This window comes from Thamnophis elegans, chromosome 17 (assembly GCF_009769535.1).
Source record: "Thamnophis elegans isolate rThaEle1 chromosome 17, rThaEle1.pri, whole genome shotgun sequence".
Lineage (NCBI taxonomy): Eukaryota > Metazoa > Chordata > Lepidosauria > Squamata > Colubridae > Thamnophis > Thamnophis elegans.
In genome coordinates this window covers 16,580,753-16,595,372 of record NC_045557.1, presented here as the reverse complement: position 1 = coordinate 16,595,372, position 14,620 = coordinate 16,580,753, and the positions used below count along the sequence as shown (strand labels likewise).

Here is a 14,620-nt window from a genome sequence, read left to right as displayed (position 1 = left end):
GGCAATGCCACCCATCTATTCTCTGCCTTCCGGGTCCCAGCTGATGGGGCGGGAATTTTCCAGTCACCTTCCCCTGCCAGGCCCACAGAAGCGATAGTAAAAAAAAAAATTGCATCTCACCACTGAGAAGGACCAGGGGCATTCTCCCGATATTGGACGGGCTGCCCCAAAGAAGAGAGGCGGGTCAGCTTATTTTTCCAAAAGGCAGGAGAAGAACCAAGGGACGGAAACTCATCAAGGAGAAAAGCAGGGATTGAGGAGACATTTCCCAGCAGTGACAATCATCAGTGGGAAGTTCTGGGTTCTCCATTGCTGGATGTTTCTAAGAAGAGATTGGACAAGCATTGCTTGGAAATGGTCCAAACTTGGGAACTTTAAGACTGGTGGACTTCAACTCCCAGAATTCCCCAGCCAGCTATAATTCTGGGAGGTGAAGTCCACCAGTCTTAAAGATCCCAAGTTTGGACACCCCCTGGTTGAAGGTCTGCTTGAGCAGGGGGTTGGCTAGAAGACCTCAGGTCCCTTAAATATGGGCAGCCCTGCTCCAACCTGTTCTCTCATGCTCCTCTGGCAAGCAGCCCTTCCCTTCCTCCGGGGAATCCGGACTACACACACTTCCACCGGACGTCCGGACATCTTCAAGTTGCCAAGGTTGAGAAACACTGTCCTAGACACTAAATTGTTTATACACTTAAAATAGCAGCGCCCCCTAGAGTCGGGAATGACCAGCCCAGATGTGCGAGGCGGGGAGGGGGGGAACTTTTACCATTTTATATAAACGGGTTGCAATTGACCTGGGGGGGGGGTGAGATGGGGGGGTTGCATCCCTGGCAGGGAAGCTAAGCTTGCGGAGACTGCGGGCGGAGAGGATCTGCAGCGGGGCGCCCAGGGGCGCCTGGGCTGCGTGCCGAGCCCTGACCCAGCAAAACAGGGGGCGGGCCGGAGAAGAGACCCGCCCCCTTTTCCAGGGTGGCGGGGGAGGCGCTGCAGCTGGTCGGTGCCCGCAACTGCTCAGTCGCTTTGGAGGATGGCAGCGGTGGCGTTTGCGCTTCTCGGGCTGGTGTTGGTGCTGGCGGCGCCCGCCGCGCTGGCGGCTCCGGGCTGGGCAGTGCCAGCCGATGTGCGCGGGGACTCGGTGCGGGAGGCGGCCCGCTTCGCCCTGGCCGAGGCTTTCCCCGAAGGGCATCCGCGGGGATTGTGGGCGCTGCGCGGAGCCAGGACGCAGGTCAGCCGGCGGGACAGCCCTTGCGGGGGGCGCCAGGTTGGAGATGCGGGGGGAAAGCGGCGGGGGTGGGGAGGGGGGACGAGCCAGGGCTGGAGGAAGAAGGGGGGGGAATAGTGGCCGGCCTGGGGGGGGGGCTTCCCCCCCTCTCCTAATTAAACCTAATGACATCTGAGGCCCCCCAAGCATTTTTTGTGAAAAGTTTTTTTTTTAATCTGCCTTTTTTTTAGGAAAAAAAAAACCTTTATTGAAAATTGAAAGCATTAAAATGCATTAAAAACAATTTCGTGCAATCCTTTTTGGCAACACTAGCATAATAACCATTTGTTATTCAAATACACTGTGTCGAACATTTCATGTTATTTATCCGTTGATACTAGTTTTCCCCAAGTGTATAATATTCCGAGTCTTCCTTTTTTCTCTTAACTCCAAGGTGGGTTTATCTATCTCTGGGCAATCAAGGAGTTTTGGGATTATTGTGGATTATTTGGACATTGTGCCAGCACTATTCTCACCTTAAAATATATAATCAGGATTCCTTTGCTTGCCGTCCCATAAACCTATTCTATTTTAACCACAACCCTACTTTTCTTTCCTTTTATCTTCCTTCTTCTCTACTTTCGTCTTTCCTCCTCTCCTCTCCCTTTTCCTTCTTCCCTTTCTCCTCCCCTACTCCAAGCATTGAGGACTACACTCCCCATGCGCCCTTACCAGTGGTGCTCGAGCTGGTGGGAGCTGTGGTCCAAAGAGCCAGGCTCCCTCCCTTCCAAGGCATTGAGACCCTCCCCCTAATCCAGGATCTGGCTGGACCCCCATCCGGGCTAAAGTCTGTTCAAAGCATGGGTAGAAGAATGTGAATGTTCTCATCTCACTCTCCCCCCACCCCTCTAAAATGCAATCTCCCCCCACCAAGGATGTCCCCCACCTCATCATTTTCCCTGTTTCTCCTCTGGGAAGTTACTCAGCGGCTGCCCCATCCGTTCTTGTAAAGCAGAAAGGGACTTTTAAATCCACTTGTGGGAACTTTAAGTCCTGTGGACTTCGACTCCCAGAATTCCCCAGTGGAAGTCCGCTGGTCTTAAAGTTCCCACAAGTGGCTCTCGAGGAATTAGAGCAGTGTTTCTCAACCTTGGCAACTTTAAGTCCTGTGGACTTCGACTCCCAGAATCCCCCAGCCAGCACAGCACAGCTGGCTGGGGGATTCTGGGAGTCGAAGTCCACAGGACTTAAAGTTGCCAAGGTTGAGAAACACTGAATTAGAACTATTATCATTTGCAACCTTAGCGATGCAGGATGCAAAAAACGTGCCCCCTCTCTAACAGCACGATGCTGAAGCCGTACCTTATAACTCCACACACCCCCGGCCTCCAGAGAGCTTGGATCCCCATGCCCATCGTCCTCGGATCAGCCCCTTGGAATGAGGAGGCTTGTGACCCCCTGTTTATCTGGCGAGATCAGGGGAGGCCCCTTGGCAAGGAGAGAGGGAAGGGGGTGCCAGGCGCTTCCTGCCACCCACAATGGCCTGAAATGAAGCCCCCCCCGGGGTCCGAATCATGTTGCTGGAGCAGTTGGCTCCAATTAACGTCAGTTTGATTCAGCGCTGAGCCCGGCGGATGGCTGGGATTTCATGAGCTTATGTAAGAGGATTCACTCCTTGACTAAAGGCCACATGCCTCTCAGCTGACCCTCCATCCCGAAGCTGCCTCCTCCTCCTCCTCTCTCTTCCTTTTCGTAGGACTCCTGAGGTTCTCTTTTCTTGCATTTTGTTGTACTGATTTTATTTTATTCAATTGTCTCATTTCACTTTAATTCATTTTAGCAACAACACAGACTTATATCTAAGAATAGAATATATCTAAGAGTATATCTAAGAAGGAAGGAAGGAAAGAGAGAGAGAGAGAGAGAAAAGGAATAGCAATAGCACTCAGACTTCTATCCTGCTTCGCTTTTACAGCCCTCTCTAAGCAGTTTACAGAGTCAGCCTCTTGCCCCCAACAATCTGGGTCCACATTTGACCCACCTCAGAAAGAGGAAAGGCTGAGTCAACCTTTAGGAAAAAGGAAGGAAGGGCAATAGCAATAGCACTTGGACTTATATCTCGCTTCACAGTGCTTTACAGCGCTCTCTAAGTGGTTTACAGAGTCAGCCTCTTGCCCCCAACAATCTGGGTCCTCGTTTTACCCACCTCGGAAGGAGGGAAGGCTGAGTCAACCTTGAGCCAGTGAGAATCGAACTGCTTGGTAGTTTGCAAAATTAGCCTGCACCATGTATGTATGTATGTATGTATGTATGTATGTATGTATGTATGTATGTATCTATGGAAGGAAGGAAGGAAGGAAGGAAGGAAGGAATAGCAATAGCACTCAGACTTATATCCTGCTTCGCAGTGCTTTTACAGCCCTCTCTAAGCGGTTTACAGAGTCAGCTTCTTGCCCCCAACAATCTGGGTCCTCATTTGACCCACCTCGGAAGGAGGGAAGGCTGAGTCAACCTTGAGCCAGTGAGAATCGAACTGCTTGGCAGTCTGCAAAATTAGCCTGCAGTAGTGCATTTTAACCATTGTGCACTATGGATGGAAGGAAGGAAGGAGAAGAGAAGGAAGGAAGGAAGGAAGGAGGGAAGGGGAAGGAAGGGGAAGAGAAGGAAAGGAAAGGAAGGAAGAAGGGAACGGAAAGGAAGGAAGGAAGAAGGGAAAGGAAGAAAAGGAAGAAGGGAAAGGGAAAGAAAGAAAAAGGGCAAGGAAAGGAAGGAAGAAGGGAAAGGGAAAGAAAGAAAAAGGGCAAGAGAAGGAAGGAAGAAGGGAAAGGGAAGGGAGGAAGGGAAGAAAGGAAGGGAAGGAAGTTAAGGAAGGAAAATAGCCATAGCACTTAGACTTATATCTCGCTTCACAGTGCTTTACAGCCCTCTTTAAATGGTTTACAGAGTCAGCCTCTTGCCCCCTAACAACCTGGGTCCTCATTTTATCAATCTTGAAAGGACAGAAGGCTGAGTCAACCTGGAGCCAGTGAGAATGTGTGCTCAGGGCCTTTGAACAGGGATAGAATCTTCCCCCCATACCTTTGATAGTAGAGCCTGAATTATTCCTTATTTTTTTTAAAAAGGGTGTCTGTAGAGATGATAGCCTTTGTGTGTGATCCTCTGAGCATGGACAGAGTGCTTTCCCCCTTGACTTTGAGCAGTTGTGGATGAGCAATTGGCATTGGAGGATTAGGCCAAACAGGGTGTTTTTTTCTGCAAGATTCTACCTGGATCTGGGATTGTTGATGTGTTCAATACAACCTCTAAATCAGTGTTTCTCAACCTTGGCAACTTGAAGATGTCTGGACTTCAAGTCCCAGAATTCCCCAGCCAGCATTCGCTGGCTGGGGAATTCTGGGACTTGAAGTCCAGACATCTTCAAGTTGCCAAGGTTGAGAAACACTGCTCTAAATCTTGTTAAGAGAACTTAGCCTTAAAATTTGCTTCACGGTGCTTTTTACAGCCGTCTTTAAGCGGTTTACAGAGTCAGCCTCTTGCTCCCAACAATCTGGGTCCTCATTTTGCCCACCTTGGAAGGATGGGAGGCAAGTCAACCTTAAGCCCAGTCGGGATCGAACTGCTGGCAGTGGGCAGAGTTTAGCCTGCAATGCTGCATTCTAACCACTGCACCACCATGGTCTCAAAAGGTCCACATTCCGGGCCTTAACCAGGATTAATGACGCCACTCGTGTGGGAGCTTTTAGGTTACTTCAGTTTAATTCATTTTATTCTAGTTCATTTTAGTTTCAGTTCATTTTATTTGGTTTCGTATTTAAATCCTGCCTTTATTATGTTTCCTGCCTGAGCAGGGGGTTGGACTAGAAGACCTCCAGGGTCCCTTCCAACCTTGTTATTAAAAGCCGCTTGAGGTTGCAAACGTATCTGATAGACGTTCCTCCTCCTATATTTCCCCCATAACAATGAACACAACCCTGTGAGGTGGGCCGGGCTGGGAGAGAGGGACACCCAGCCAGCTTTCACAGCTAGGGCAGGACTAGAACTCATGGCCTCCTGGTTTCTAGCCTGCTGCCTTTTGCATCTAGCATGAGATTCTTGCAGGCAAAGAAAACCCATTCAGTGACTGAGACAATCCTGCCCTTCTGGGGACGGGAATTTCAACATCTTAATGGAGATGAAAACTCAGCGTTTTTCTCCCGGGAGTCTCCAAAGTTTCTGCTGGTCTTTGCAAGAGCTAGGATCCTCTGTGTAAACCTCCCGGAAGAAGCTCCTTGGACGAATGGAGAGGCGGGGGAACCAAGCAGCCTTGAGCAAGGACAGCCCCTCCTGTATAATTCTCACCCAACCTGTTTAGCCTCCTTTTTTCCAAAGCTTTTGTTCTTTCTCAGAATAACAAGAGCCGGAAGGGACCTCGGAGGTCTTCTAGTCCAACCCCCTGACCAAGGCAAGAGTCCTTATAACCATTCCAGGCAAATGGCTGTCCAATCTTTTCTTGAAAGCCTCCAGCAGTCGAGAGCCTTTCTCTACTGCAACTTATGAACTTCTATGAATACAGAACTACAGAATAACAGAAGGGGCCTCGGAGGTCTTCTAGTCCAACCCCTTGCTCAGGGCAGGACATCATATTCGGTCCTGGATGAGCGGCTGTCCGGTCTCTTCTTCAAAGCCTCCAGTGATGGAGCACTCACAAATTTGGATAGAATAAGAAAAAGAAAATAAGAATAAGAATAAGAATAGAACAGAACAGAATAAAGAGAAGAGAATAAAATAGAGAAGAGAATAGAGAAGAGAATAGAATTAGAATAGAATTAGAATAGAATTAGAATAGAATTAGAATAGAATTAGAATAGAATTAGAATAGAATTAGAATAGAATTAGAATAGAATTAGAATAGAAAGGGACCTTGGACGTCTTCTAGTCCAACCCCCAGCCCAAGACCGGACACCTTGTGGGCTGTCCAGTCTCTTCTTGAAAGCCTCCAGGGATGGAGCTCTCACAACCTCTGGAGGGAAGCTGTTTCATTGATTAATTGCTTTTGCTCTGGGAAAAGTTCTCGTGGATTTCTTAGATCCCGGTGTTTTTTCTTGAGGTGGTGAATGGAGTCAAACACTACTTGGACGTCGTCCTGCTCCAGAGTCCGTGCAAGAGGGCCGAGGTTGCAGACTGCAACAACGCTTCGGGCTCTGTCCCTCTTGGAAAAACACAACACCTGGTAAGCAGTGTTTGTTTGTGTGTGTGTTTGTGTGTGTGTGTGTGTGTGTGTAAATCACCTTATCAGTGTGATAGGCACCATATAAATTTAGTAAATAAATAACAGTTTTCATATTAGTTTTTACCGTTAATAGTCAAGACTATTTTGACACAACAGTTAAAAATAATAGTGTTGATTAATTGTCAAAGTGCCCAGTTTTTGCACAGTTCCATGGAAAATGATTTGGGCTGCTCAGAAGTCACGGATTCCTTTTAAAGAAGGACTGGGGGGTGACATGACAGCAGCCTTCCAGTATTTCAGGGGCTCCTACAAAGAAGAAGGGGGGGGGTGTTTAACCTGTTCTCCAAAGCACCTGAAGGCAGGACGAGAAGCAATGGGTGGGAACTAATCCAGAAGAGAAGCAGCCTGGAATGAAAGAGAAATTTCCTAACGGTGAGAACATTGAACCAGTGGAACAGCTGGTCACCAGAGGTTGTGGGTGCTGCATTGCAGGAGGTTTTTAAGAAGAGATTGACAGCCATTTGTCCAGGATGGTATAGGGTCTCCCGCTTGAAGAGGGGGCTGGACTAGAAGACCTCCAAGGTCCCTTCCAACTCTGTTATTCTGTAACTTTCACACTTCTATGGACAGGGCTTTAGCTATAGAGCAGTGTTTCTCAACCTTGGCAACTTGAAGATGTCCGGACTGGGATGCAACCCCCCCATCTCACCCCCCCAGGTCAATTGCAACCCGTTTATATAAAATGGTAAAAGTCCCCCCCTCCCCGCCTCGCACATCTGGGCTGGCCATTCCCAACTCTAGGGGGTGCTGCTATTTTAAGTGTATAAACAATTCAGTGTCTAGGACAGTGTTTCTCAACCTTGTCAACTTGAAGATGTCCGGACTTCAACTCCCAGAATTCGCTGGCTGGGGAATTCTGGGAGTTGAAGTCCCGGACATCTTCAAGTTGCCAAGGTTGAGAAACACTGCTATAGAGCATAGAATCCTAGGGCTGTAAGGGACTTTGGAGGTCTTCTAGTCCAGCCCCCTCTTCAAGCAGGGGACCCCTGCCCAGTCTCCTCTTTAAAATCTTCAGTGATGGAGAGCCCATAACGTCCATTGATTAATTGTTCTCACTGTTAGGACCCTTTTCTTTACTTCTCTCTTTGATATCCTTCCGTGAGATGAGTCTCATGGATCTCAGAGAAGTTCCAGCTGCGGAAGGATGCTGAGCTAGCGCCCTGCTTGACTCCTCCTCCCAGACTAGCAGCCAGTTTCCCAATACCCAGGGAGTCAGGATGGAGAGAGGGAGAGAGGGAGAGAGAGTTCCCACGATGTCTCTGCTGCGTCAAGGCTTTTCTGGGTGACTCTGATGAAGTTGAGCAACCCCGATTTGGACTGTTAGTAACTCCGATTTCCAATTCCGCCCCGTCTCCCTTCCTTCCTGACTCCGGGATCTTCTCACCACCCAGTCCTGCCACTTTGAGGTTTGGAGCCAGCCTTGGGCGAGCAGCAAGAACCTCCTTAAGCAAGACTGCCATCCCACCGGTAAGTCCGCTCTCAGGCTGCCTGCAGCACCCACCGGGCGCCAGGCCTCTGCCAGGCTCAGCAGATTTCCCCTGGCGGTTGCGCAGATCCGGGCTGGGAGAGGAAGCGGGAAAGTGGAAAGGAGCCCGAAGGAATTCGGAGCGTCGCGTGTGAGAGAGAAGTTGGGATCCTGCACTAAACTGGGTTGCTTTTAAACCATGGCTTGCTAAACAAGCCATTGCGACTCAGCTGCGAATCACGTTGTGTGTTGTGCTAAGCCCCACAATAATAAGGGTGGAGAGTTGGCCTTCGGGCCCAGAGAATTCCTGCCCCTTTGGTTTCATCCTTGACTGGCAAGCGTTTAGTGACCGTTTAAAGTTACAACAGCATTTAAAAAAAAAAAAGGGGGCCATTTTCCACACTTATGACCGTTGCAATATCCCTGTGGACACGCTTGGCAACCGTTTCATATTTATGACGGTCGCAGTGACTTGGAGTCACGTGATTCCCTTTTACGACCTTCCGACAAGCAAAGTCGACACGGAAGTCAGATCCACTTAACAGCCCGTGTTATTAACCTCAGAAACTGCACGGACTCACTTAACGACTGTATTAATAACCTAACAAACTGCAACGATTCACTTAGCAACTGGTTACTGGCTGAACAAACTGCAGTGATTCACTTAACAACATGGCGACATAGTCGTAATATGGGGCAAAATTCACCGAACCATAGTCTCACTCAGCAATGGCAATTTGGGACTCTGCTGTGGTCACAGCTTGAGGACTCGTAAGTCTTTAAGTATATGAGGTAATGTTGTTTTTTTCAGTGCGGTTGTAACTTCGGTCACTAAGCGAATGGTTGTATGTCGAGGACTCCCCCCTCTTCCACTGGGCCTCTGGTAGGGGGTCAGGAGGATTTGCTCTAAAGCTGAGGGGGAGGGGTATCCAAGCTTGGCCACTTTAAGATCCGTGGACTTCAACTCCCAGAATCCTGCATGCCTGGCTGAGGGATTCTGGGAGTTGTAGTTCCCAAAGTTATCAAGGGTGAAACAACACCCCCAGCCCCGTCTGTAACAGCTGTGGGCCGAAGGGTCCCGCTTTGATCTTGGGGGGGGGGCTGTTTGGGCCAAAAGAGAATTACAGCCAAAGTTTCCTGTTGTGGCCGTCGTAATATTTCTCGTCTCCCCCTCCGTTTTTCTGAACAGAACCATTGGCTGAAATCCAGGCGGCCACGCTGGGTCCGTGGGAGACGTTTCCTCTGACCGGCCCTTTTGTGGGCGCAGCTGGGGAGCCCTTGAGGCAGATGGAGTCTCTCCAGGTGGGCGATGCTTTTCCCCAGGGGAATACACTAGTCCTCGATTTACGACCACAGCCGGAACGTCCTTAGGGCATTGTTAAGCAAGGCATCACGAGACCTGATTTTATTGCCTTTTTTAAAAAGCGGCATTAAATGAATCATGCCTCTCTCTGGGCACAATGAGAATATATAATGCTGAACAAAACTCTGTATTGGCAACAGGGAAAGGCGTCTGGCCAGTAAAACACTCTGCTAGCTCCATTCAGTTGCCCAGACTCCACCCCAATGCCAGGGATTTTGGGGTCATTAAAAGGAGATGATGGTGATTAAATGCATCATGCATTCGTTAAACAAATTGCATGGTCATTAAGTGAACCGTGCTTCCCTCATTCATTGTGATGGTCGGAATCTGTCTGGGAAGATCACACATTGGGACCATGTGACCACGAGATTCTGCCACCCTCGTAAATGTAGTTTACCGGCATCCAAATCTTGCCCATATTAATCACAGGGTGGTACAACGGTCGTAACTTTTGAGGATGGGTCACAAGTCACTTTTTCCTGTTGTAACTTTGAACTGTCGTAAAACGAACGGTCGTAAGTGGAGAACCACCTGCATCAGCATGGCTGGCCAGACTGGCTTCTGAGGACGAGGGGGCTCGACTCCCTTCCTCCCTTCGGCTCCCCAAAAAACGGAGGAGACTGTCTACTGATGACTGGAAGGGGCTCATGGGCTATGTTGTCCTTTCTTCGGCTGAATTTCTTCCTTTGCAGAGGAGACTGAGAGGGGGGGTGTTGTCTGGCGTAGCAGACCCTCCTTTGCAAGGAATTCATTTCCTCCACATCCCATTTGTGTCCCCCCCCCCCCCCCAAATTGTCAAGGCTGCAGTTCTTGCTGCTTTGGGGGACGAGAGGAGAATTTTTAAATTTTCAGCGTTTAAACCCCAAAGGTTCCTTCCTCTGATGACACCGCTATCATTTCACAAACCCCCATAGGACTGAAGAGAGCAATTAGGGCAACACTCGGCTATTGCAGGCAAAACAAGCTGGTCCTTAACTTCGATAAATCAAAAATTTTAGTTTTTGCTAAAAGACCACGCCAATATTCCTGGCAAATAGAAGGATATAGTTTAGAACAGGTTAGAACATTTAGATACCTTGGGGTGGTTTTCCACTCGCTAGGGACATGGAAGGCACACCTGGATCATACATTGCAAGCAGCCAACAGGTCCTCAAACGCAATCAAACACTTCTTTTATACAGGTGGAGGTCAGTTAGTACCTGCTGCCTTAAAACTTTTTGAGGCCAAAACATTGGCGCAAATTCTTTACGGGGCACAAACAGGAATCCTTGCAAAGACTTGTTAGAAACCACACAAACTAAATTCCTGTGAGCCCTCTTAGCTGCACCCAATGGAACCCCAAATGCCCAGTTAAGAATTGAGACAGGCATGCCTCAAATTCAGGTAAGAGCCTGGAAGATGATGGTCATTCATTGGCTTAAAATGCATTTCTTTCCAGAGGGACTGTCCCCACTAGTGTTGACTGACTATTTCCCTTCCCCCTGGAAACAGGCAATTGATCACAAGCTGGGCTCTCATGGGCTCTCACTGGTATTCCTAATGTCCCCAGGCTTTGATCAAGCAAAGCAAGTAGTAATGAATAGAATGAGGGACATGGAGTTCCAAGAAGAACTAAATAGGTTGCCTCTCCACAGTAGGGACAGAATCAAACAGGGAGTGTGGGAATCGGCAAGATATCTAAATGACCTGATCTCCCCAAAACAAAGAATAGCTTTCTTCAGAGCCAGATTTAACCTTCTTCCTTCAGCACTCCTCCAGGGCAGGTATAAGAGAACACCTATAGCCGAACGCGTTTGTATATGTGGTAAAGGAGAAGTGGAAGATAATTCACATGTTCTATTACACTGGGAGCTATACAGAGCTTGTAGGTCTGCACATATTCTCCCCTTATTAGAGAGATTGCCAGGGAGGGCAGACCATTTTTATCTAGCCTTCCTCCTCCAGGACACTAACCAGGTTACCACGTCTGCAGTGGCAAAGTTCTGTGCTGCTGCAATGTCCATAAAGAAAAAATTGGCTACAGAAGTATAGTACCATCTTGTACCAATTATCTGGACATACCTCTGACAATCTTTGGACCATTATGTTATTATCCACTTTTAATGTCAATACTTTTTAATTATATTTCAATGTTAGTATTTTTAATATAGTGTAAAGACAAATGTATATTGCTGGTCTTTGACCGTAATAAAGATCTTACTTACTTCCCAGCGCAGGCCCCTTTCTTCCATGAAAGGCATCTAAGGGCAAACCAGGGAGGGGCCCAGCTTGTCTGCCAACCTCTTCTTGAGGGTCCCAAAGTCCCATGCCCTCCGGTGGCATCACAGCGCCCCCCCCTTTACGCACCCCAGGCCAAAAATGGCTACTTGCTTTCAGTCTTTGGCTGCCTGTGTTCCCCTTAAGTTTCTGCCCAGGACTGGCCTGCCACAGCTGGGGTAAGGCCAGGGCCATGATCCGGTCAGTGGTGGGGGTCCTCTGTGTCTCCGATTCTCACCCTGGGGGGGTCTCTTCCTTCCACAGAACGCCTCCGCTCACCTGGTCTCCCTCTTCAAGGACTTTCTCAGCACCTACAAGAAGAGCTACCTGGACGAAGGAGGTGACTGCGGAAGGGGCCACGTTGGGGAGGGGGCCTCTTACCCCTTTGCAGTTGCGGGGAGGGGGGCAGCAGGCAATTTCACGGGGACAGTGCAGGCATCGCCCAGAGGCCACAAGTTTCAAAACAGAACTCCAATCACATTGTAAGATGCCCAGAATCTCTAAATCAGCGAGATGGATAGCATAAAACCAGATGGATGGATGGATGGATGGATGGATGGATGGATGGATGGAAGGATGGATGGAGACAGACAGACAGACAGACAGACAGACAATAGCTTGATGATAAAGAAAGTGGAAGGAAGGAGGGGAGAAAGGAAGGAAGGAAAGAAAAAGAAAGAAAGAAAGAAAGAAAGAAAGAAAAGAAAGAAAGAAAAAGAGACAGAATATAGCTAGATGATAAAGAGGAAGGAAGGAAAGAAAGAAAGGTTGAAGAAAAAAATAGAAAGAAAAAGATAGGTGATAGATAGATGATAGATAAAGTAAAAGAAAGAAATAGTGATGAAAGAAAGAGATATAAAGACAGACAGGCAATATACATGATAAAGTGAAAGAAAAATGAAAGAAAGGAAGGAAAGAAGGAAGAGGCAGACAATATAAATAAAGAAAGTGAAAGAAAGATGATAGGTAGGTACCATGTTTTCCCCGAAAATAAGACATGGTCTTTTCTTTTGATCCCCGAAATAAGCACTTGGCCTTATTTTCAGGAAGGGCTTACTATTGGGGAGGGACTTATTTTAGTGCATGGGCTCAAAAGCTCAATTGGGCTTATTATCCGGGGAGATCTTATTTTTGAGGAAACAGGATAGATAGATGATAGATAGATAGATAGATAGATAGATAGATAGATAGATAGATATAGATATAGATAGATAGATAGATGATAGATAGATATAGATATAGATAGATAGATAGATGATAGATAGATAGATAGATAGATAGATAGATAGATAGATAGATAGATAGATAGATAGATAGATAGATAGATAGATAGATAGAGATAGATAGATGGATGATAGATAGATAGATAGATAGATAGATAGATAGATAGATAGATAGATAGAGATAGATAGATAGATAGATAGATAGATAGATAGATAGATAGATAGATAGATAGATGATAGATAGATCAGGTAGCAACTTGAAGACTCACGGACTTCAACTCCCAGAATTCCTCAGCCAGCAAAGCTGGTCTGCAACCATGGCAACTTGAAGACCCGTGGACTTCAACTCCCAGAATTCCACAGCCAGATGGCTGTGGAATTCTGGGGGTTGAAGTCCACGAGTCTTCAAGTTGCCATGGTTGCAGACCCCTGGCCTAGTCCTAATTCTAATTGGGGGCTGTCTCCATGGGCTGCTTTGTTTCAGAGACCCAAAGGCGCTTCCGCATATTTGCCGAGAACCTGGAGAAGGCCCGTCTCTATCAGGAAGTGGATCAGGGCACCGCAGAATACGGAGTCACCAAATTTAGCGACCTGACAGGTAGGGAGGTGAGAAGTTTGGTTTCCGGTTTCTTTCCTGGGTCGCCAAAAGTTGTTGGCAAAGTGGATGTTTCGCACTGGGATCCAAATGCATTCCGCAGCATTTTCTCAGTCAAAACAGCCAGGAAAAGGTATACGTTGTGGACGTAACATAGAATCGAATGAATGAGCTGGAAGGGACCTTGGAGGTCTTCTAGTCCAGCCCCTTGCTCAAGCAGAAGAACCTATGCGATTTCAAATAAGTGATTGTCTAATCTCTTCTTTAAATATCCAGTGGTGGAACACCCACGATTTCTGGTGGCAAGCTGTTCCAATGGTTAATTGTCCTCACTCCGTCAATCCTGCCTCCATTCTTCATATGGTTTAATCTCTAGGCCTTTGATCCTCTTGGTTGCTCTTCTCTGAACTTTTTCCAAAGTCCCAACCTCTTTTTTGGAGCGTGGTGATCAAAACTGGATGCAGGATTCCAGATGTGGCCTTACTAAAGCTTTATAGAGTGATATTAGGACCTCACTTGATCTTAATTGTATCATTTCTTGTGGCAAGCTGTTCCACTGGTTAATTGTCCTCACTGTTAGGAAATTTCTCCTTAATTCCCGGTCGCTTCTCTCCTTGATGAGTTTCCATCCATTGTTTCTTGAACTGCCCTTCAGGGGCTTTGGGAAATAATTTGACCCCTTCTTCTTGGTGGCAGCCCCTCAAATACTGGGAGGCTGCTATCATGTCTCCCCTAGTCCTTCTTCTCCTTAAACTAGCCAGACCCAAATCCTGCAGCCGTTCTTCATGTGGTTTAGTCTCCAGACTTTTAATCATCTTAGTTGTTCTTGTTTGAACTTCTTCCAAAGTCTCAACCTCTTTTTTGTAGAATGGTGGTGACCAAAACTGGGTGCAGGATTCCAGGTGTGGCCTTACTAAGGCTTTATAGAGTGGTATTAGGACCTCCCTTGATCTTAATTGTATCGTTTCTTGTGGCAAGCTGTTCCACTGGTTAATTGTCCTCACTCCAGGCTTTTGATCCTCTTAGTTCAGTGTTTCTCAACCTTGGCAACTTTAAGCTATTTTAAGTGTATAAACAATTCAGTGTCTAGGACAGTGTTTCTCAACCTTGGCAACATTTGCTGGCTGGGGAATTCTGGGAGTTGAAGTCCCGGACATCTTCAAGTTGCCAAGGTTGAGAAACACTGTCTTGGTTGCTCTTCTCTGAACTGTTTCCAAAGTCCCAACCTCTTTTTTGTAGCGTGGTGAC

General features: G+C 47.5%; 1 protein-coding gene across 1 annotated transcript in view; it reads left to right on the top strand.

The window, feature by feature from the left end:
• Positions 1 to 958: 958 nt before the first annotated feature.
• CTSF (cathepsin F) overlaps positions 959 to 14,620 on the top strand; it is a 33,246-nt gene continuing 19,584 nt past the window's right edge. Inside the window, exons 1-6 of the mRNA XM_032234163.1 lie at positions 959 to 1,225; positions 6,288 to 6,410; positions 7,862 to 7,937; positions 9,125 to 9,237; positions 11,819 to 11,894; positions 13,262 to 13,375. Coding sequence (XP_032090054.1) covers positions 1,028 to 1,225; positions 6,288 to 6,410; positions 7,862 to 7,937; positions 9,125 to 9,237; positions 11,819 to 11,894; positions 13,262 to 13,375 — 700 coding nt within the window. The 5' untranslated portion in view covers positions 959 to 1,027. The remainder of the gene's footprint in view (positions 1,226 to 6,287; positions 6,411 to 7,861; positions 7,938 to 9,124; positions 9,238 to 11,818; positions 11,895 to 13,261; positions 13,376 to 14,620) is intronic.